Here is a 22,279-nt window from a genome sequence, read left to right on the forward strand (position 1 = left end):
CTCCCTTTCCAACGACACCCACGCGCGCACGTAAGTGCAGAAGACGGGCAGGCAGGCCGACCTGCCGGGACCCTCGGCCGCCCGCCGCCGCGTCCTGTGGATGGCCAGCTTGGCCAGGCCCAGCAGGAGTCCCACCAGGAGATCCGCCGCACGCTCCTCCCCGCGCCGCACCGGGTGCCCGTAGACCAACAGCGCCGGGCTGAAGTGCAGCCAGAACTTCAGCAGCAGGTCCCGCAGATACCCGAAGAGGGGCTGCAACCTCTTGCACTCCGCGTACGCGTGGTACATCGTCTCCTCCCAGCCGCAGAAGTGACAGGCGGCCGGAGTGTCGGTGAACCGGCGCAGGAAATGGTTGCACGGTACTGCCCGGTGCAACACCCTCCACCCCAGGTCCTCGATGTAAAGGGGGAGGACCCCCGAGTGGAGAGACCTCCACCGGGGACCCTCCTATACTACTGCCCCTCCCACAGGGACGCTCCCTCAGTACTGCCCCTTTTTTTTAATAATAAACGTTTATTCACTAAAAGCACTACAAAAGACAACCAGTGTCAATACACAACATCTAATACAGAAAAGAAGAAACTACGCAACGACATACTACAGTAGAGAATGCAAACTAATACTACCGAAACACATACGCGACTCTACACCCGTCAACGCGACACTTCAAATAAGAATCGCGTCCGTCAGTACTGCCCCTCCCACAGTTTGACCCTCCCTCAGTACCACTTGGCTGGTCCAGTGGAGCTTCTGGTGATCGGTGACCCAGGATGCTGGCGGTGGGGACTCAGCGGTGGTGATGCTGTTCAGCTGAAGGGTAGGTAGGTCGATTGTCTCATTGGTCATTGCCTACAGTTCATTGAACATAAGACCATAAGGTATAGGAACAGAATTAGGCCATTCGGCCCATCGAGCCTGTTCCACCAGTTGATCATGGCTGATTTTCCTTTTCTCAACCCCATTCTCCCACCCTCTCTCCGTAACCCCTAACCCCCTGACCCATTAAGAACCTATCAATCTCTGCCTTAAATACATCCAATGACTTGGCCTCCACCCTCTGTGGCAATTAATTCCACTGATTCACTGCTCTCTGGCTGAAGAAATTCCTCCTCATCCCAGTTCTAGAGGGACGTCCCTTTATTCTGAGGCTGTGCCCTGGGATCCTGGACTCTCCCACTGATGGAAACATCCTCTCCACGTCCGCTCTATCCAGGCCTGTCAGTGTTTGGTACTGAATACTGAATTATTGACATGAATGTTACTTGCCACCTATCAGCCTGTGCTTCAGAGTGTGTGGTATTGTGCAGTACACCGAACTGCCGTACTGGGTCTTGGCAGCCGATCTCAGGCATGAACTTCATCCCAAGCCTGTGGCCAATGGAAAATAGACAGTCAACCCGCATCACTCTGCTGAGCTTCACGTTACTTTCTGCGCTGTAGGTTGCTTCAACCTGTGTACAGGAGAATGTGCTTCAGGAACGGGAGGGAATTCTGATCCATGAAAACCCAGGGAATGACAAGGATTGACGGAAGGGTCAGCCACAATGACTCTCCTGTGACCTCTGCTGGGCTCTCATGGAATTACTGGCTCACCAGGAGATCATGGCTCACCTGGTGTTCCCCGACTCCTCTCCCCTCCTCAGTAGGTCAGGGGCCTTGTAGCCCTTGAGAGGCACTGAGTCCAGGGAAAGTGAGAATGCAGGAACCATTGCATACAGCAAGATCCCACGAGCTAACCGATGTTGATTGGGCCCCTCCCACAGTATGACACTCCCTCAGTACTGACCTCCTACAGAGGCCAGTATTGAGTGTAGAAATCATTATGGGGTGTAAGGGTTGGAGGGGTTACAGAGTTGGGGAAGGGTGTGGGGGCTATAGGGGGTTACAGAAACAGGGGTGGTGTTGGGGCCAGAGGGGGTTACAGAGATAGGGAGGGTGTTGGGGCCGGAGGGGGTTACAGAGATAGGGAGGGTGTTGGGGCTGGAGGGGGTCACAGAGGTGAGGAGGAAGTTTCAGACACAGGAAAGGTGCAAAGGCTCTGGAAGGACCTGCAAACAACAGGGACAATTTTAAACCCGATGTGTCACTGGGTTGGAACATTGTTCGGAGTGATGGGTGGTGGGGACTCTGCGTGAATCAGGCAACAGGAGGCTTGGGAGAGCAAGGAGTGGGAGATGCCAGGAGAGAGTTGGAGCAGCGGAGTGTGGAGCTGACAGTGACATGTATAAGGGATTGGATCCCAGGTCACAGTTTGTCCGCTGTATTCATACAGAATTGATACTCGATAGATTGCTGCTGATCTTACAGTGGAAGGAACTGCATGCTGTTGGTGAGGCTGACATGTTGAAATCTCCCCGGCTGCTTTGCTCGCAGATGCCATCACAATGCTGACTGCACGCTCAGTGGTCAAGCATGAGTGACTGTTGCCATGGTGCCTTTGAGACTCCTCCCTTGGCCTCCGACCTCCAAGGAGCGCAGCAGTGGTACTACATTCCCACTCGGGTACAGGTCACCCTCTCTCTTTCCATCGTCATTTCAGCCTGGTCTGAGGCAGGTTGGGTCCAGGCCAGGGCTCTGGGGACTCTGAACAAATAGCCACAGGGCTGGTCAGTGGTTGGAGCTGACACCCAATGTGCAATTTGGATATAACGTTTAAAAAATGACAAATGTTAAAAAAGGTAAGTAGAATTTACAGTAAAACTCTGATAACCTGACACCCTTGGACTGGTAGTTTTCCAGACTATTGGACGTTACTCCCATTAATACCTTTATAATTCACTTTGTTGAGATGTTACACAGAAGTTTAATAATTTTTAGGTGAGATTAAAGGGAGTGCGAGAGACATCTCACGGTGCGCCGGATACCGAACCACCGGGATTTCCCAACAATCGGATAATCAGAGTTTTGCTGGACATCTCTCTCTGTCTGTCAGGGTGGGAAATGCAGCAGCCAATTTGTGCACAGGAAGATCCCACCAGCAGCAATTCGTCAAAGACCCAATTGCCCATTGCAGTGATGTTTGGGGATGGGTGACTATCAGGCTCAGGACACTGGGGGAGCTGCTGGTTCCTCTTTAACTAGTGGCTGCGAGATTTTACTGGTTGGGGATTTTATACTGAGAGTAGAAGGGGTGTCAGGAGGCAGGAATGAAGGGGCAGTTGGGACGGGTTTGACAGTGGGCAGAGAGGATGTTCAGGGAGAAGCAGAGGGACGAAGAACCAAGGTTGAAACATGACTGTTTGGAGATTTTGTGGCCACAGATCAGCATGGCGTATCCTAATGGATATAATACCTGCCTGATAACCTAGAGCTCGGATATGATCGAGCAGTTCAAATTCCACCATTGAGAGTTGGGGAATATAAATGAATTTACATTAAAAATGGAATTAAAACTTGAAGGTGGTCTCTGCAGCCTGGGCTGTGAAGCCACTCCCAGCATTGGTGTCGGACACATCTGGGTGACTAATGTCTGCCTTACCTAGCCCAGTGACCCCACACTCCACACCACGAGACCTCTCCCCCATCTACAGGGCACAGGTCAGGAGGCTGACAGAACACTCCCCACTTGCCTGGGTGAGGGCACCTCTAACTCTCTAGAATCTCAGCACCATCCAGGAGAAATCAGTCCACTTGACTAGCACCCTGTACACCTCACCCCGCCCCCCGCCCCCCAGCACTCCCTCCCACCACCACCAACACACAGTGGCTGCAGTGCGCACCGTCCACAGAATGCACAGCAGTTACTCACCCAGGCTATTCGACAGCACCTCCCAAACCCACCACCTCTCCCACCAAGGACCAGGGCAGCAGACACAGGGGGAGCACCACCACCTGCAGGTTCCACTCCAACTCACACACCACGCTGACTTGGAAATGTATCGCCTGCCTTTCACTGTCACTGGGTGTAAGTCCCGGAACTCCATCCCAACAGCACTGTGGGAGCACCTTCCCCAGAAGGCCCGCAGTGGTTCACGGGGACACCTCTCTGTCACCCTCTTAAGGACAGTGAGGGGTTGGCTTAAAACCCTCCCTATGTTATGGATCCCACGGCATCAAGCCTCCACTGAAATGGGTCAGATTATCTGACTTGTTCCAGGGTGTCCCAGTCACACCTGGGGACCCCCCCCTCCCAGACACACCTGGGGCCTCTCTCCCCTCTCCCAGTCACATCTGGGGACTCTTTCCCCTCTCCCAGACACACCTGGGGTCTCTCCTCTCTCCCAGCTACACCTGGGGCCTCTCTCCCCTCTCCCAGTCACATCTGGGGACTCTTTCCCCTCTCCCAGACACACCTGGGGCCTCTCTCCCCTCTCCCAGCCACACCTGGGGACTCCCCCCTCTCCCAGTCACACCTGGGAACTCTCTCCCCTCTCCCAGACACACCTGGGGTCTCCCCCCTCTCCCAGTCACACCTGGGGTCTCTCTCTAATCCCTCTCAGTGTTCCTGGATGTTGTGTCTGCCACCCTTTCCCAGACCTTAGACCCCACACCCGCTGCAGATCCAGTCAGGTCCCAAAACTGGAGCAGTGTGTTTGGCACACTGCGGAAGCTGCAATGGAACTAAAATGAAAGTGGATGTTCCTGGGGTAAAACTCTCCATTTAAATGTTTTATGAAAGTATTTTATGTATTTTTCCTCCACAGAAACATATAAATTCTGATTTTTGCAAGTAACCACTATTACAAACAAAAAGCAATCTTATTTTTGCACAATTTGATCTGTCTCGCTGCAATTTTCATCCCAGGGGACGCTGGTCAGGTTTGACCAGTGATGACCCACTGGCCCCGAATGAGTCAATCAGACAGCCCCTGTACCATGGAGGGAGAGTGGGATTATCCCCGCCACCCTAGGAAGGGGACTGGGAATGGGAGTAATGAACCACACCAGAGCTGGATCCAAAGGTTCCCAGACCCTGAAACTGTTCCCTTCTCCACATACACTGCCCGACCTGTGTGTTCCCTGATTTTATCTCGGATTTCCAGCTGCTGCAGCTTTATTTTTATATCTAACTCCGGGAATTTGCATTGCGGTAATATTAATACAGGGGCGGGGCGTGGATTTGCATGTATTAATATTAAGTAGGCTGGGGATTATAAAGCGCCCGGTCTCCGCCGGGCGCTCAGTGTGTGTTGGACCCAGTTGGTGTGTACCCGTGTCGGTGCGTTGGCACCCCCGGCAGGTTCAGGGGTGGGGGCAGAGAGTCTGTGGGCCGGGGGGAGGAGGTAGGGGAGGCCCTCATTAACACACACCCCACCGTATTTCCCATCCAGTTGTGGTGAAGATGGCCCCGAGCGAGAAGAAGTCGTGCGGGCAGGTGGTGGACGAGTGGACGGCGTTTCTGTGGAACCCCCGGACCCAGGAGTTCCTGGGTCGCACCGGCAGCAGCTGGGGTGAGTGATGGGGTGGCTGGCGGGAGGAGGGGGGGGGGTGATGTCTGGGTGGGCAATCTCACTTGGACACAGAGAACCCCTCAGCCCCTCCAGTCCCTACCAGCCCAGTGCAGGGGCCCTCTCTGATCTCCCCCCAACACAAATTCTGTCTCATTGAATTTTCTTTCTCTGCCACAGCCCCCTGACTGGGCACTCTCGGTCCCAACCACTCTCTGCAGAACAAAACAATCTCCTGTCGGTGTCTTGGTTCCAATCACCTTCAGTCTATCTCTCCTCCCCTGCCAATGATCTCTCTGTCTGCACCCCTTGTGGGTTTAACTTCCTCCCCGAGGGTGAGAGTCTCCAAGACCCTAGTCCCCTCCCTGCCGTTTACATCGGGGGGCTTTGGTGGGTCAGCTGGCTTTTTTGGTAGTTTTGGGGAGGGGTTGAGGGGAGGGAGACTGCAAACGAAGCTTTCATTCACCAAGTTCTGGCTGAGGTGGGGGTGGATTTAACTCCCAGCTGTATGTTTGGCTCCCAGTACACACAGTATCAGGGAGAACCTGCCCTTGTCGTGGGCATCTGGTTCCACAGCTGGTTGGAGATCTGAGGGGTACATCTGTCAGGCAGAGGATTGGGGGGGGGGTGTCTGGAACCAGCTGCCAGGGGAGGTGGTGGAGGCAGATAAAATGACAAGTGTTTAAAAGGCATTTGGACAAGTCCTCGGGTAGGAAAGATGTGGAGGGACACGGGCAAGTGGGATTAGCATGGGTAGGTATCAGGGGCAGCATGGACAAGTGGGCTGAAGGGCCATTTCTGTGCTGTTTTAGGATTCCCAGATTCTTTGGGCCCTGGGGTGCCCATGAATTGTCTCCCCTCCAGTTTTCCCTGAAACAGCGGAGGTGGAGAGGGGATGAAATCTGCACCCTGGATACAGTGAGCAGGGAGACCCGACTTCCCGCGGCACCAACCTGTAGGGCAATTGGTTTAAAGGTGATCAGCGAGAGGAATTCTACAGATGAGGGGAAATGCCTCCCCTCAATGTGTGGTGAGGGTCTGCTGGTGGGGGCAGAGACCTCCCTATGTGTAGGTAGATGAGCAGCAGAACTTGCAGGGGAAGGGGCTGGGAGATGGGACTAACCTCAACAGAAACACTCAGCAGGTCAGGCAGCGTCTACAGAGAGAGAGAGAGACACACTGTTTCGAGAGAGTTAAGGTTTCAGGTCAATGACCCTCTCTCCCCAGATGCTGCCTGACCTGCCGAGTGTTTCTAACATTCTCCTTGGAATTTTGCCGAATCCGACCAACTTGGGCACGATGGGCCAAATGATCCCCCTTTGTGATTGGGTGGGGTGTAGTGGGTAGTGGAGGTTGCCCAGGGAATGGCAAAGGTGATGGGATTTCCAGGAGGGAGGGATTTCACCACCATGCTGAACTGGGTCTGGTCCAGGAGGTTGGTCAGATATTCTGAATCCCAGGCACCCAAATTGAGTTAGTGACTACGTGGAGAATCTACTCTACCTGAGCCCCAAGGTGGAGAATTCCAGAGAGTTACCCCCCTCCGAGGAATTTCCTCATCCCCATCTCAGATGGGCGACTTAGTTTGAGACTCACACCCCTCCCCACCCCCAATCTGGATGCCATCATGGGGGGGAAATGTCCCCTCACCCTGTCAAACCCTGAAGTGATTCCATAAGATCACTTCTAAACTCCAGAGAGTGGACTCGACCACCTCAACCTCGACTAGGGATCGATGGGACTTTAGTTGGTTTGGGATTTCTGAACCATTATAGATTAATATGGTCAAGTAGGTTGGAATGGGTTTGAGAAGCTGAGTGGCCTCCTGTTTCTGAGTGAAGCCAGATCTCTCTTGCTGCTGTGGGGAGATGGTTCCTGGGATTGGGGTTTGTGACTGGGACGACAACCTACAGGCTGTGATGGCAATTGGTTTACCCAGCTGACCTCCAGGATGTGGGTCCATGGGTCAGGCTTTCTGCCCTATTCCTGAACCCAATGATGAGCCAGTTGCGAAAGGTCCGATCTCCACTAGCATCCTCCCGCCTTTCCCCACAGAGTTCTGGTGGCCAAATGTTATTGGGGAGCTCCCTCAGGTGCTGAAACTGCCACAGTCTGGATACCCACCCACTCCACTGTTGAAACCACCAACCCCACCCCTTGCTCCAACGCTGAGCCCAGGGCAGGTCCGTTGGAACCAGCAGGAGAAGACTATTCAGCCCCGTTGCCATTCAGTAAGGTCTTGGCTGGTTTTCTCTACATTGGTCCATTTTTCCGCCTGATTTCTCCCTCCATTCCCTAAATGTTCGAAATCTGTCCATCCCACCCTCGAATACCCTAACAACCAGGTGTCTATAGCTGTTTGGGGGAGGGAATTCCAAGAACTCTCCCTGGAAGTGAGGGGATCTCTCCTCTACGGACCACCATCAATGCTGGGAACCAAGTTGTATACAGCATGGAAACAGGCCCTTTGGGCCATGCTGACTGTGTTCCCCAGTGATCTGGTCCCATCTGCCCAGAGCCCTCTAAACCTCTCCTATCCATAGGCTTGTCCAGATCATGGGGGTTCCAAGCTTTGTCCCTCACACCCTTGATGTATCTGCAATACCTCCCTCCTCACCCGCCCCCTCACCTGGTTTCCTCCCTCCCCCACCCCCACACTTGAGCCCACTGGAGTTTGTGACAGAGCATTCTGGGATAGTCTGCCATTTACAACAGCAGTCCCCAACCCCATAGGTAGCGATGGTCCAGTAATGACGTACAGACCTAAGCAATGGACATCCCGAAAGCCAAGGACGTACTTTACAAGTGCGGTCCGTGTAGGAAATGCAGCTGCTAACTTGCGCACAGCAAGATGACGCGAATGGCATTGCGGTAGTCTCCAGCCAATCTCTTGCAGTGAGGTTTGAGGGATAATGATCAGCTGAGGGACTGACTAGGCTTCTCCTGCATCTCTGGGGCACCAGTGAGACACTGTGCTCCTCGGGACAGTGGGATCTTCTGAGGTATCCAGAGGTATCATCTTGAAGCTCCCCTCCAGCTCACTGCCCCACAGTCCAGCACCTGCCGTTGGCCTAGTTTTGTCCAGGACATGGTTCCAGGTGACTGGATTGTATTTGAGTCGGTAATGTTAGTGGAGTGGTGTCTTTGGCTTAAGGAGAATCTTATCCTCCTGTGGTTTTTATTGTTGGACCTTGCTGGGAATTGTATCCTGAGTAATGGGTGTTTGCAAATTAAACAGGGACCAGGGAAATAGATCTTGCAGACATGACTGACGTTGAACCGAAATTCAGTCTGCTACCTCAGACCTACTCGCTATCGCGTTTCAATTACCAAGTGTATTAGTTACAGGTACCTGCCCTCTCAGGTGGATGTAATGGATCCCGTGGCCACTGTTTGGGAAAGAAGGGGGATGAATGCCAGGGCAGGCTAGAGGGCCCAGCTGGCTTTCTCCTGCCCCTGTTCTCTTGTGAGATCTCCCTAGTGTTTGGGGGCATAGACTGGGTGAACACAGTCTTTTTCCCAGCATTGGGAAATCAAGAACTAGAGGGCATAGGTTTAAGGTGAGAGGGGAGAGATTTAATAGGGACCTGAGGGGAAGCATTTGCACTGAGGGTGGTCTGTACATGGAACGAGCTGCCAGAGGAAGTGGTTGAGGCAGGAACAATAACATTTAAAAGACACTTGGACGGGCATGTGGATAGGAAAGGTTTAGAGGGAGATGGGTCCAAACACAAGCAAATGGGACTGGCTCAGGTGGGCACCTTGGTCAGCATGGACCAGTTGGGCTGAAGGGACTGTTTCCATGATGGGGTCCATTTCAGATTTGCCTACCCCATCTTTGCCTACCCCCAATGATCCAGCCTCCACAACCCTCTGGGGCAGAGAATTCTAGAGGTTCCCCACCCTCTGCGAGAACCAGTTCCAACACACCTCAGTTTTAAGTTACCACCCCTCTGAACCTTGTAACCGTGTCCCCTCATTTGGGACCCTCCCACTGGTGGAAACATCTCAACATCTTCCCTATCGTGACCCCTCAGGATCTTGTATGTTTCAGTAAGATCACCCCTCATTCTTCTAAGTTGCAAAGAATATTATCTAATTTCTTTAGTCCTTCATGGTGGGACAAACCCCCTCATCCCAGCAATTAGTGAATCTCTTGGATGCCTCCAATGTTTTGATAAACAAGGGGACCAAAACTGTGACTAAGCTCCAAAACACCCTTCATCATTCCCAGAGGGATTTGGGACATCCCAAGGTGGCGAAAGGTGAATTTCTGCCCTGTGTTTTCCTTCTCTTTCCCCCCCCCCCCTCTCTGTATTCCAAATCTCCAGTGGCCCCAGAGTCTTGAGACTTTGCCAACTTTAGGAGTCTGTAGAAATTTGTGGCAGAGAAGGCCATCTGTCCATAATCGGCCAATGAACAACTACCTGGTCCAATTCTACCTCCCAGCTCCCAGTCTGTGGCTCCAAGTACCATCCAGTTTACTGCTTTCACCTCCCTCGAGCACTGAACCCAGAGCCCCAAGCTCCCCAATAATTCTCCTCAATTTACCTTCCACAACCCTTCTCCTGATCACTCAGAATCTTAGTCATCACCCCAGTTATGGAACTCTCTACTGAGGCAAGTTCCTTCTTCCTGTTCCCCCTCTCAGCCTCTCTCCATTTCGTTCACCCCAGCTCGGTCTTCCATCTACCCCTGAACGTGATGTCAGGGACTATGTCCAATTGAACAGGGTGTGGGAGTGAATGTCCTTGGGTGGGCTCCCTCAGGCCACTGGGGGTTAAGCAACATGAAGAGGTGACCCATTGTGATGGGTTGTAGCTGTTGGTAATGGGCTAGAGCCTTCCCCTCGAAGAGAAGGCTAATGATGACCTGGTCGAGAGTGAGGTGCTTTCACTTCTGTAACACTAAGAAAAAAGAGCAGGACTGGGCTGTTTGGCCCCTCGAGATGGCTATCCCAGCAGTTGATCTGATCTTGGACTTGTCTCCAATTTCCTGCCGGTTCCTTTAACCATTCACTCCCCAAAAATCTATCTCTGCCAAGCATATGATCAGTAATTTGGCTTCCACCGCCCTCAAGGATAGAGAATTCCACGGCTCCACCACCTTCCTAAGAAGAAATTCCTTCTCGTCTCCCATCTTAAGTGGGTGACTTTGCTCCTTGGGTCTAGTTCCCTCCAAGGGAGGAAACTCCCCCTCACCCAGACACCATCCACATAAGGCAGTCCCTGATAAATTCGATTGGGAATTCAGGAGAAACCTGTTTCTCCAGGGAGCAGGGGAATGTGGAACTCGTTCCCATAGGAAGAATCGTGGGATGGGTTTAAAGGGAAGTTGGAGAAACACACAGGGGAGGGGGGCTGTGGGGTGGGGGAAGAGTCAGGGAGCTGTGCAGCATGGAAACAGCCCACTGAGTCCATAGCCAAACATCACATCTCCCCTTGTACCTGTCCCCCATGAATCCCCCCGGATTCTACCATGCGCCCACATACTAGGAGCAATCTACAGTGGCCAATTAACCCACCAACCCGCACATCTTTGGGATGTGGGAGGAAACGAGTAGTCACAGGGAGAACTTGCAAACTCCACGCAAACAGCTCCCGAGGTCGGGATGGAATCTGGGTCACCAGCACTGAGGCAGCAGCTCAATTAACTGCGCCACTCCACAGCGGAATGGGGGGGATAGAAGGAGGCTGGTGTGGAGCAGAGGGGCTGAATGGCCTGTTGCTGGGCTGTAGATATGGTTATTGTGTGACTGAGTGCAACGTGAGAGGCAGGATTTGCTGTGTGTTTGCTGTATCACCACACCATGTGTCCAGCGAGCGCTGTTCTTGGTTTGTGCCTAGAGCAAAGGTCTCCCCCGTCAGTGGACTGCCCCTTGTCTGGAACAGACAGAACTGTTGGGGGAGCTCTGGGCCAAGCAGCAGCTGCTGGGGGGAATGGGCAGTTGGCTTTCAGGTTGAGACCTTCAGCTGGATCTCGATGAAGGTTCTCGACCAGAAGCATCAACCGTCCGTCTCTCCCCCTACGGGGGCTGCCCGGTCATCTGTCTCTCCCCTGTGGGCGCTGCCCGGCCATCCATCTCCCCCTGCGGGCGCTGCTCGACCCGCTGAGGTCCTCTGAATCCAGCAGCTGCAGCCTCCGGTCTCCCTCTTGTCAGTGCTCTGCTTCCCCCCACAGCCCTCATCCTGCTGTTCTACGTGGTGTTCTACGCCTTCCTGACGGGGCTCTTCAGCCTGACCATGTGGGTGATGCTGCAGACCGTGGACGAGTACACCCCCAAGTACCAGGACAGGATCACAAACCCAGGTAAGGGTTTGAACCGGCTGCTCGGTTCCCTCCCTGTCTCCAGGAGGCGGCTGGTCTGCCCTGTGTGTCTGCTCTGCCTCACATCACCAGCCGTCCGTATCGCAGTGATCGGCCCGAGTTGGCGTCAGCAGAACTGAGGGGTGTTTCTGGGCTGGATGGTTGGAAACATTCCCCATAATGGAGACATAATGGTGAGTGAGAGGGTTAAAGGGATCTGAAGAAAAAGACTATTCCACCCAGAAGATGGTTGGGATGTGGAACGTGCTGCCTGAGATGGTGGGACAGAGACTCACGTTGAAAGTATCTGGATGAGCATTCAGATGGCCAAGGTGTAGAAGGGTATGGACCAATGAGATGATACGTGGGGTTGGCATGGACACAGTGGGACGATGTGCCTGTTTCAGTTCTATGTGACTCCCTGCCTTCTCTCTTCCCCAGTGCACTCAAACCTGGGGTAAATCTCTGTCTCACTGTAACCAGCCCCCACCCCAAACACTGACAGACCTCCGGGGTTCCCCACCCTCTGCTTACGGAGGTACTTCCTGAGTCAAATCCCGAGCTTCTTCCTCTTCATTCTGCACTCATGGCAACAGCAAAAGTCCTTGTCCACAAGGAGGCCATTCAGCCTGTCTGTACTGGTCAAAAATGATTACCTAGTCTAATCCCACTGTCCACCACTGGGTCCGCACCCTGCAGACCACGGCTCCAAGTTCTGGAAGGGAGGGGTCTTGGCCAGCTTCCGGGGGGGGGGGGGGGGGGTAGGGGCGGGAGGGAGTGGTGCCGGCCTCCAGCACCCTTTTAGACCAAGTTCCAGATACCACCCACCCTCTGGGAAGGGCAGACTAAACATCCCACATTTCAGAAGCACTTGGACAGTGAGAGGGTTACAAGGGGATCTCGACCAACTTGGGAAGTGCCACAGAATGGAGAGATTTAAAAGGGACCTGAGGGGCAACGTTTTCACCCAGAGGGTGGTGGGTGTGTGGAACGAGCTGCAAGAGGAAGTGTAGAGGCACGTACATTTACAATGTTTAAAGGAAATCTGGGTATTAGTTTGCATTATCTACTGTAGTTATGCAGTTACTTAGTTGTTTCTTCTTTTCTGTATTAGATGTTGTGTATTGACACTGGTTGTCCTTTTTGTAGTGCTTTTAGCTAATAAACATTTATAATAAATAAAAGCTACAGACCTAATGCAGTGAAATGGGATGAGTGTAGATGGGCAAAATGGTCGGCATGGACACGGTGGGCCAAATAATCCTTCCACCCAGAATTGTAAATCTGTCCCGATGTCTGACCCCGTCCAAGGGAAGGTAGGCCTTGTCTAATCATTCCTCTGCCTCCCCTCGGAGTTTTGTGCCCCTCAATGACATCCCCCTTCAGCTTCCTCCGTTTGGAAGGAAACAGTCCCACCATCCACTCTGTCAAACTCCCGATTCTTTTCCCCTGGAGGAAACTCATCCAGTCTGTGTGACCGGACCTTGTGATTTAACCCTTTCAGCCCTGGGATGTCTGAGTCTGTTGCCAACCCTTGCCCCCAAGAGCAGTTACTCTTCCCTCAAGACACAGGACCCAGATCTGAGCACCATCTCCTCGAATTCTGCCCCACGTCTAGCTGGATGAAGCCAATGGAGCACCCGGGGGAAACCCATACGGTCACTGGAGGATGTGCAAACTCCACACAGACAGCTCCAGAGACCCCAGTTCGATCCTGACCTCCAGCACTGTCTGTGTGGAGTTTGCATGTTCTCCAGTGACCATATGGGTTTCCCCCGGGTGCTCCAGTTTCATCCCACATCCCAACGACGTGCGGGGTCGATGGGTTAATTGGCTGCTGTAAATTTCCCCCAGTGTGTAGGTGAGGGGTAGAATCTGGGGGGAGGCAGTTGATGGGAATGTGGGAAGAATGGGTTACAGGGAACATCAGTGGGGGAATGGGGTTGCTCTGCTTCAGTGTTGTAATAGAATTGAAAGGACCTATCACCTGGTGACTTGTGTTTGTGGGAGCTTGCTGTGCACAGCTTGGCTGCTATTCCAACCTAGCATCAGTGGGCAGGTGTTGTAGAGAGTCAATAAGCAGTGAAACAGGATGTAGCTGATGTGGGAGCAGGGAACCGCTGGTAGTTTAACCGTAGAGAGACTGGGTGCAGCTGTAACTGCACCCAAGGTACAGCAGCTTGATAACTGTTACTGCCTGTGACTATCGTTGTAACCGAAACTTAAACTTGCTGTTAACTAAACTAGATTTACTGATAATTCCATGTTTTATTCTGTAATAGAACATAGAACAGTACAGCACAATACAGGCCCTTTGGCCCACCATGTTGTGCCAACCTTTAAACCTCACCTAAGACTATCCAACCCCTTCCTCCCACATATCCCTCTATTTTAAATTCCTCCATATGCCTATCTAGTAATCTCTTGAATTTGACCAATGTACCTGCCTCCACCACCACCCCAGGAAGCACATTCCATGCCCCAACCACTCTCTGGGTAAAAAAAAAACCTTCCTCTATCTCCCTTGAACTTCCCACCCATTACTTTAAAGCCATGCCCTCTTGTATTGAGCATTGGTGCCCTGGGAAAGAGGTGCTGGCTGTCCACTCTATCTATTCCTCTTAATATTTTGTACACCTAAATCAAAACTTAGATTTGCTATTAATAAGATTTTGTGTGTAATCACGTGCGGGGAAGTGTATAAACCGTACCAGAATTGTTTGGGCCAATCCGTTTTGGCCGTTCTCCAGTGTGCACCAGGTTCGATGAATCGCCTGTTGGTTCAGACACCGACTGCGTGTTGTCTTTCTCCTTTGTTCCTGTGCCAGGCATGTGAGGTGATGGGGTGGGGGGTTTGTTGGGGCACAGGCTGCCACAGGTGCTGCAGAAATGCCCCTCTCCCTCTCCGTCCCTAGGTCTGATGATTCGGCCCACATCTGAGAGCCTGGTGGTGGGGTTCAACGTGTCCCAGAGAGCCTCCTGGCAGACGTATGTCAACGCCCTCAACACTTACCTGGACCGTGAGTAGACATTGCGGAAGCACACGTTAGCTTGCGGTTTTGATGCTCTTTTGAGTGATCGCCCTGGTCTTCTCTTGTCACCCCAGCCTACAACGACAGTGTGCAGGTCTCGACCAATGACCGGTGCAAGCCAGGGAGCTACTACCTGCAGGAGGACAGCGGGGATGTGAGGAATACGCCCAAACGTGCCTGCCAGTTCAACCGCACCATGTTGGGCCAGTGCTCGGGCCTCGAGGACCAGACCTACGGGTACAGCGAGGGCAAGCCCTGCATCCTCGTCAAGATGAACAAGGTGGGTTGGCCAGCGGCTGGTAACCCCCACCACAGAGAATCCCACTGCAGAGAATCTCACCCGTCCCCTGCTTCAGGGCAGAACCGCAGGGCCTGCTAGGCTGTTCAAGCCTATCTCGTGGGAGGAGGCTGCCATTCGGCCCTTCGTGCCTAAATATTCTTCCCCCCGCACCCCCCCCCCCACCCCCTCAAAGTGAGCCACTTGGTTCAGTGTTGGGGACCAATAGAGGGGAGGTGCCCTGGAGTCCGGAACCAGCATCTCAAAGCAGCTGCTAGTCAGGTAGGATCTTGCTGTGTGCAGCCTGGCTATTGTGCTGCCCACATTGGTCGGTGGTGTGGCAGGTAGAGCTGCTGCCTCACAGGTCCAGAGACCCTGGTTCGATCCTGACCTCCGGCTCTGTCTGTCTGTGTGGAGTTTGCACGTTCTCTCTGTGATCGCGTGGGTCTCCCCCGGGGGCTCTGGTTCCCTCCCACATCCCAAACACTTGCCGGATTGGGTAAATGGCCCTTGGGTTAATGGCTGATATGCATGTGCCATGGAACAATGCACAGATATCAGAAGGAATGGGGCGGATGGGATTGGGAGCTAACATAGCAAGGACCAGGTGCGCCAAATGCCTCTTGTACTGGGCAGTCCTGGGGTGGGGATAAGGGATGATGGTAATGGATTGAAAATGGAAAAGAACACAAAATAGGAGCATGGAGGAGCCACACAACCTCAAGCCAGCCTTGCCATTTGGTGTGATCGAGGCTGATCTGCCCCAGGCCTCAACTTCTGTCCTGTACCAGTTCCCCACATCCCTCCACTTCCTGATCCTTCCAACATTTATCTACCCCCTCTTCAAATACCCCCAAAGATCCAACCTCCACAACCCCAGGGTAAAGAATTCCAAAGATTCACCACCCTCAGAACTTGCACCTTGACTTTAAATGACTGCTCCGTCCTCTTCTAACGATGTTGCCTCGTTCGAGGTTCTCCCACTTGTGGAAACACTCAGCAGGTCAGGCAGCATCTGTGGGGAGAGAGACAATTAACCTTTCAGGGCCTGGACCCCTCATCAGAATAGCAGTGAATGTATCCTTTCTCCTTTTCAGATCATCGGGTTCCTTCCTGGGGAAGCGATGACTCCATATGTGTCCTGCACCGGAAAGGTCAGTGGCTACTGGATCTTCTGCACTGTTGTAGTGACCATGTCTTCACGGGAGTAATGTTGTTAACTGCCTCTGCTTCATTTCCACCTCCTCCCACCCACCGGCCCGCTGCAGGAGGCAAAGCCTCACCAAAAGGAAAGGGTGAGATGTCTTCAGTTTCTGGCACAAAACGTAGCTAGCAGAAGCTTTCCCTGGCTTGTCAGTAGATGAGTAAAGCTTGTGCTCTAGGCTGCGAGCACTGGTTGGCCCAAGAGCTGCAGGTAACAGCTCCAGGCTGGGGGAGAGTGTGGTGCAGTGCGGCACCTCTGAGTTGCCATCAAGCCTGGAGTGAATCGGAACCCCGATTGTGTTCTGTGCAACAGAAATTCTATCGCGGAGCTCCACGGGCAAGGTGCTCCCGTGCATGGAGGCAACTGAATCAACGAGAGGTTACACCATGGAGGAAGGCCATTCAGCCCATCAAGTCTGCAGGGGCTCCATGCAAGGGCTATCCAGTTTGCCTCCCACCTATGTCCTCTCCCCACAGTCCTCTAGAGTCTCACAGCATGGAAACAGGTCTCTCAACCTGCCATCAAGTACGCTTTTACACATCCTAACTGTCACTCTCCCCACGTTCCCATCAGCTCCCCCCAGATCCTAGCTCTCCCCTGAACACTAGGGGCAGTTAACCTACCAACCTGCACACCTCGGATGTGGGAGGAAATCGGAGCACCCGGGGGAAACCCTTGTGGTCACAGGGAGGATGTGCAAACTCCACATGGACAGCGGCAGAAGTCGGGATTCAACCTGGGTCTCTGGAGCTATGTGTTAGCAGCCCTACTGTGCTGCCGTATTCACTTCCAGATACCTGCCCAGCTCCCTACTGAATACTGGAGTAGAATCTGCCTCCACTGTTCCCTGGTCCCACTGCCAGTGCACTTCCAGGCCACAACCATTTGTTGCATGCAGTAATGTTGCAACCTGCAATGCATGCCTGATGGTGCAGCTGCAACAACTGTGCATACAGCAGAGCTCTACGTGGGCCATGATCTGCCCCAATGTTGGGGTGTCCACCAACTCTACCTTGGCCAGTGTTGAGGGTAAGGGCGTCACTGGGGGTGGTGGGAGAGCCCAGCCTACCCTGATCCCTTCTGAGGAGGCCCAGCTCTCCCACCTAGAATCAGTGGGAGATATCCCCAGTCTGCCCTGGATTGGCCCCACCACCAGAAGCAGTGGGTCTCCTTTGAGAACCAGATCTGTCTCCCTCGGGTGAGAGATCGGAGCACATTTCTCACTGGACTTTGCTTAGAACACAGTCACATGCAGAAAACCAAGGAGGCGTGACAGTTACATGTCACATTACATAGAATCATAGTTGTACAGCCCAGAAACAGGCCCTTCAGCCCAGAAACAGGCCCTTCAGCCCAACTCGTTCATACTGACCAAGGTGCCCAGCTAAGCCAGTCCCATTTGCCTGTATTTGGCCCATATCCCTCTAGACGTTCCCTATCCATGTACCTGTCCAAATGTCTTTCAAATGTCGTAATTGTACCTGCCTCACCCACTTCCTCGGGCAGCTCGTCAGAGACAGACCACCCTCTGGGTGGAAAAAGTTGCTCATCAGGTCCCTTTTTAAATGTCTCCCCTCTCACCATAAACCTGTGCCCTCTAGGTTTTGATTCCCCAACCCTGGGGAGAAAGACTGTGTATCTATACCCCTCATGATCTTGTACCCCACTATAAGGTCACCCCTCAGTCTCCTACACTCTGCCTCATGTGCACGTGCAAGATCCAGACCTGGGGTGAACCCGACATGTCTCCACACAATGCCACTTTCATGCACAGTGCCAAACGCGATAGAATTTCTGGCCCCTAGTTCTTGCTGCCTTAGACACGTGTGGCATCAGCAGTGTCCCAGCCTGCTGAAGGAGCAGGAAAGGACCAGAGCATTATCTGATGGATGGTGAAGTGAATCAGACACAAGGTTGTCACCCCAGGGTACCGGGAGAGTGCCGCGCTGTGCAATGTTTCAGTTGGCCATTACACTGAGCCCCTTCCACTTTGTCAGGTGAACATTAATGTCCCATGGCCTCTTCTGAAGAAGACCTGTGTCCCAGAGCAGTATTTATCCCTCAAGCTTCACTGTCAAGGATGATCTGGGGATTATCACAAGTGCCCTCTGTGGGATCTTGCTGTGCAAAATTGGCCGCTGTGTTTGCTACTGACAATGATGATGAAAGGCTGTGGTCTGCTCTGGGACATCCCGAGATAAAGATGTGTGACCCCCCCCCCTCCCCCCCCCCCCCCAGTCTCTCAGCACAACCCGATGAAATGGTTGCTTTGAGCCTTCTGCCCCAGAATGTGACTTGAATGTTGGTGGTGGTATCAGGTCACTGAATTACACCTTTTGTTTGGCCCTCTACATCCAGACCAGAGATGTGGATAAAGTTCACAAGCTGAGGTACTTCCCTCCCAACGGAACTCTGGACCTGATGTACTTCCCGTACTATGGGAAAAAGGCACACGTGAGTTAAAGGAATCTTGCCTGTACATTCCAGACACACCACCCTATGCAGGTCACAGTAGGGGGATGGAGGGGATCGAGAGGGGTGTAGGAGCCAGAAGGGATTAAAGACAGGGAGGGGTGTGGGGGCCGGAGGGGGTTACAGAGACTGGGAGGGGTGTAGGGGCCGGAGGGGGTTACAGAGACTGGGAGGGGTGTAGGGGCCAGAGGGGGTTACAGAGACTGGGAGGGTGTAGGGGCCAGAGGGGGTTACAGAGTGGGAGGGTGTAGGGGCCAGAGGGGGTTACAGAGACTGGGAGGGTGTAGGGGGTGATGGTGATGGGTGTAGGGGCCAGAGGGGATTACAGATGGGGAGGGTTGTAGGGGGTGACAGGGTGGGGTGTAGGGGCTGATGAGGAGGGGTGTAGGGGCCGGAGGGTGTTACAGAGACGGGGAGGGGTGCTGGGGCCAGAGGGGGTGACAGAGACGGGATATGAGGAAGGGAGGGTATCCGGAGGACGGGATGACCTTCTGCCTGCCGGCTGGACTTGGAGACTAACGGCTGCCCTACTGTGCACTGCAGGTGAACTACACCCAGCCAGTGGTGGCCGTGAAGTTCATGAATGTCACCACCAACGTGGACATCACTGTGGAGTGCAAAGTGCACGGCTCGAACGTGAGGAATGACGACGAACGAGACAGGTTTGCCGGCAGGGTGGTCTTCACACTCAATGTCGGCCTGAACCCACCTGGCTCCCAATAACCCACTGCCCCAGTTGTGGTGTGGGCAGGTGGGGAGGAACTATCGCAGGGTTAGGAGGGGTGGCTGGGAGAATCTTTCACGAACTGCGTTTCAGGTTGAATCTGGACGGACGGTCCATTCCTACCCCCATCTGACCCTAACTTTGGACATCTGGACACTGGTAACATCCCACATCAGAGGGGTTGGTTTAAAATCCGAGTCCCAAGTCTGAAGTCACTTCCTTCTCCCAGGTGGGGTCCAGCACTGCCGATCTCTCCTCCTCCTGCCCCAGAGCTTTGGGAAACAGTCTATCTCACCAATAAAGCAGTGAACACTGTTATCTCACCTTCTGTGTGTTTCGGCTCATGTACCTTCGGGTGAGCTGGACGAGAGAAGGACGTGAACTTCGACCTTCTCTCCATTCCCAAAAATTCAGCCCCTGGGATTGTGTTCCTGCAGGAGTGTGCGTGATGTGTACAGGAGTGTCCCGTACCCTCAGGAGCTGCATGAATAGAAACCTGCAATGGTGACCAGGCTTGTGGCCAGTCCCTTGTCCCATCAGGTCGACATTCTCTGGCACTGAGATCTATTCATTGCACTGTCTGTGGGTGAACAATTGCTGTGTGGCGACCTATCAGATCAGACCCCCCTCCTGCAAACTGCCACCCTTCTCCACACCCTGCCCCTTTCCTGACTTCAGGCACAAGGGACAGTAGGAGCAGGATTTGGCCACTCTGCTCTGAGCCTGCTCTGCCCTTTGGCTGTGATTTCACTGGTCTGATCTTGGCTTCTACCCCACTCAGGTGGCCCTTCCCCATAACCCCTGCCCTCCACAACTCACTGGGGAGGGGGTGGGGGGGAGGACTGCAAAGACCCTCTGAGAGATGAAATTCCTCCTCATTTCTGTCTTAAATGTCTCAACCCCACACCCTAGTTTGACATACCCCCACAAGGGGAAATACTCTGAGCATCCATCCTGTTGAGACCCCACAACAAGGGGGAGGGGGGTGGTGGGAGGGGTGAGCAAAAGAAAGATACGGAGCTTAAATCCTTCATCCTACCTTGCACTGAAGCCACTTTGGAAGTGCTGGACTCTTTCAGTGAGGGTCTGGAGATCCCCACTGGACAATGTCCAGCTTCCTTCCTTGCTGTAAGCACCAGGTTAAGAAGCCCTGACTTTGCTGTTGACCCTTCCATACATCTCGCCCTTGGAGGCCAGAAATGAGTCTGCCCCAGAGAATGATATTCTTGACTTTATTCTGTGGACCCCTTTGCCATGGGACATACACTGAGGAGGTGGAACTCAAACTCAAATGGTGCTCTCTGCTGCAGCCTGTTACACAGGAACCTGAGACCATTCAGCCCCTTGGCTCTGTTGCACAGGAACAGGAGGAGGCCCTACCAGGAGGAACATCCAGCTTCTCAAGGGTTGAATGGGAACAGGAGGAGGCCATGCAGTCTGGCAAGGCTGTTATGCAGGAGCAGAAAGAGGCCATCCAGCCCCTTGTACAGATCAGGAGGGGCTAATTCAGCCCCTTGAGCAGGCACATGTAATCCCTCAAACTTCTCTCTCGTTATCAGCTGATCTACATCCCAACCCAACAATTCACAATCTCATGATCAGGCTGAGGGGGGGGGGCCAACCACAAAGTTTTGAAGTCTGCAGGTGGGACAGGAGTGGTGGTGGGGATGGAGGGAGATGTGGCCTGGTGACATAGAGACAAAATATTACCCACAGGTGGTAAAAACAGAACAGCAGAGTTTTGTTTCAAACAGAAAGAGATTGGGAAATATTGATGTTCGAAAGGACCTGGGTACCTTTGTCACTGTAAGCCAATGTGTAGGTGGAGTGGACAGCTTGGAAGGCAAATGATATGTTGCCCTTTATTACTAGAGGACTTCAGTGCAAGACTTTTACAATTGTGTAGACCCAGGGTGAGACAAAACCTGTATTGTGCGCACTATCGGTGGTCTCATATTTAACACAGAAGGATACACTTGCTGTTGAAGGAGTGCAGCTAAGATTCACTAGACCGGTCCAAGCATGGTTGGTCTGAAAGATTGTGTAGGCTGAGCCTGTATTCTTAAGAGTTTGGAACAATGAAAGGTGACATTATAGAGATGTAAAAAAAAATATTCTTGGAGGGCAGGTACAAGGGGGGATGTTTCCCCCAGGGGAATGTTACAGCCTCAGAATTGGGGGTAAGCCATCTGTGACTGGCATGAGAAATAATTACTTCTTTGGAAGGCTGTGCAGTTTCAGTCATTATGTTCAAACCGGATGAATATCGGAGGATGTGGGGACTGGGGAGGAAACTGCTGCTGAGGTAGAAGATCAGCCCTGATCTTGTAGAATAGCAGAGCAGGTTCAACGAACTGAATGGTTTTAGCCTGCTCGTACTTCTCCTGTTCCAACAAAGCCACAAAACTTGTTCCAAATCTATTAACATTCTCAACAATCTGAAATCAAACAAAAAGTAATGGGAATACTCAGCAAGTCAGGCCTCAGAGAGGGTGAACCCCATCGATGGCCTTTCATTGGCACTCAGAGGCTCCCCCGCCGTGAATTGACATAACGTGGTCACAGGGAGAACTGGTTTCTCTTCAGCAACTTCGTATGATGCCGCTTCTATTGGTGTATATATATCAGTGTTCTGCTGGCATTTTCCCAAAAATAAACCATTACAACTTTGACAACATTTAACTTTACACGTCTCACTAATTTTAATTTTGCTAGTTTTGGCAATTTAACATCACCCTTCTGAGGTAAAATTACACATGTACTAGTGGAGTTGGACCTTTATCATGTACTATCTGACTACATCACACATCACACCACCTGCTGTTACAGTGTGACAGACCCACCAGTACTGTACCCTGGCATTGTACAGCGACGGAT

At 52.8% G+C, this 22,279-nt stretch overlaps 2 protein-coding genes across 3 annotated transcripts in view; one reads left to right on the top strand and one right to left on the bottom strand.

The window, feature by feature from the left end:
• Positions 1-14,578, bottom strand: part of LOC127586613 (rhodopsin kinase GRK1-like) — a 32,918-nt gene extending 18,340 nt beyond the window's left edge. For both annotated transcript variants that reach the window (XM_052044721.1, XM_052044722.1), the window contains exon 1: positions 14,405-14,578. The gene's annotated coding sequence lies outside the window, so the exon portion shown is untranslated. The remainder of the gene's footprint in view (positions 1-14,404) is intronic.
• LOC127586617 (sodium/potassium-transporting ATPase subunit beta-2-like) lies at positions 5,167-22,079 on the top strand. Its single transcript, XM_052044728.1, has 7 exons — positions 5,167-5,390; positions 11,568-11,696; positions 14,609-14,713; positions 14,800-15,005; positions 16,100-16,156; positions 18,565-18,660; positions 19,222-22,079. The coding sequence occupies exons 1-7, from the start codon at positions 5,282-5,284 to the stop codon at positions 19,399-19,401; spliced, it is 882 nt and encodes a 293-aa protein (XP_051900688.1). The 5' UTR covers positions 5,167-5,281; the 3' UTR covers positions 19,402-22,079.
• The last annotated feature ends 200 nt before the right edge of the window (positions 22,080-22,279 follow it).

The sequence above is a fragment of the Pristis pectinata genome, chromosome 37, assembly GCF_009764475.1.
Source record: "Pristis pectinata isolate sPriPec2 chromosome 37, sPriPec2.1.pri, whole genome shotgun sequence".
In the NCBI taxonomy this organism is placed as follows: Eukaryota; Metazoa; Chordata; class Chondrichthyes; order Rhinopristiformes; family Pristidae; genus Pristis; species Pristis pectinata.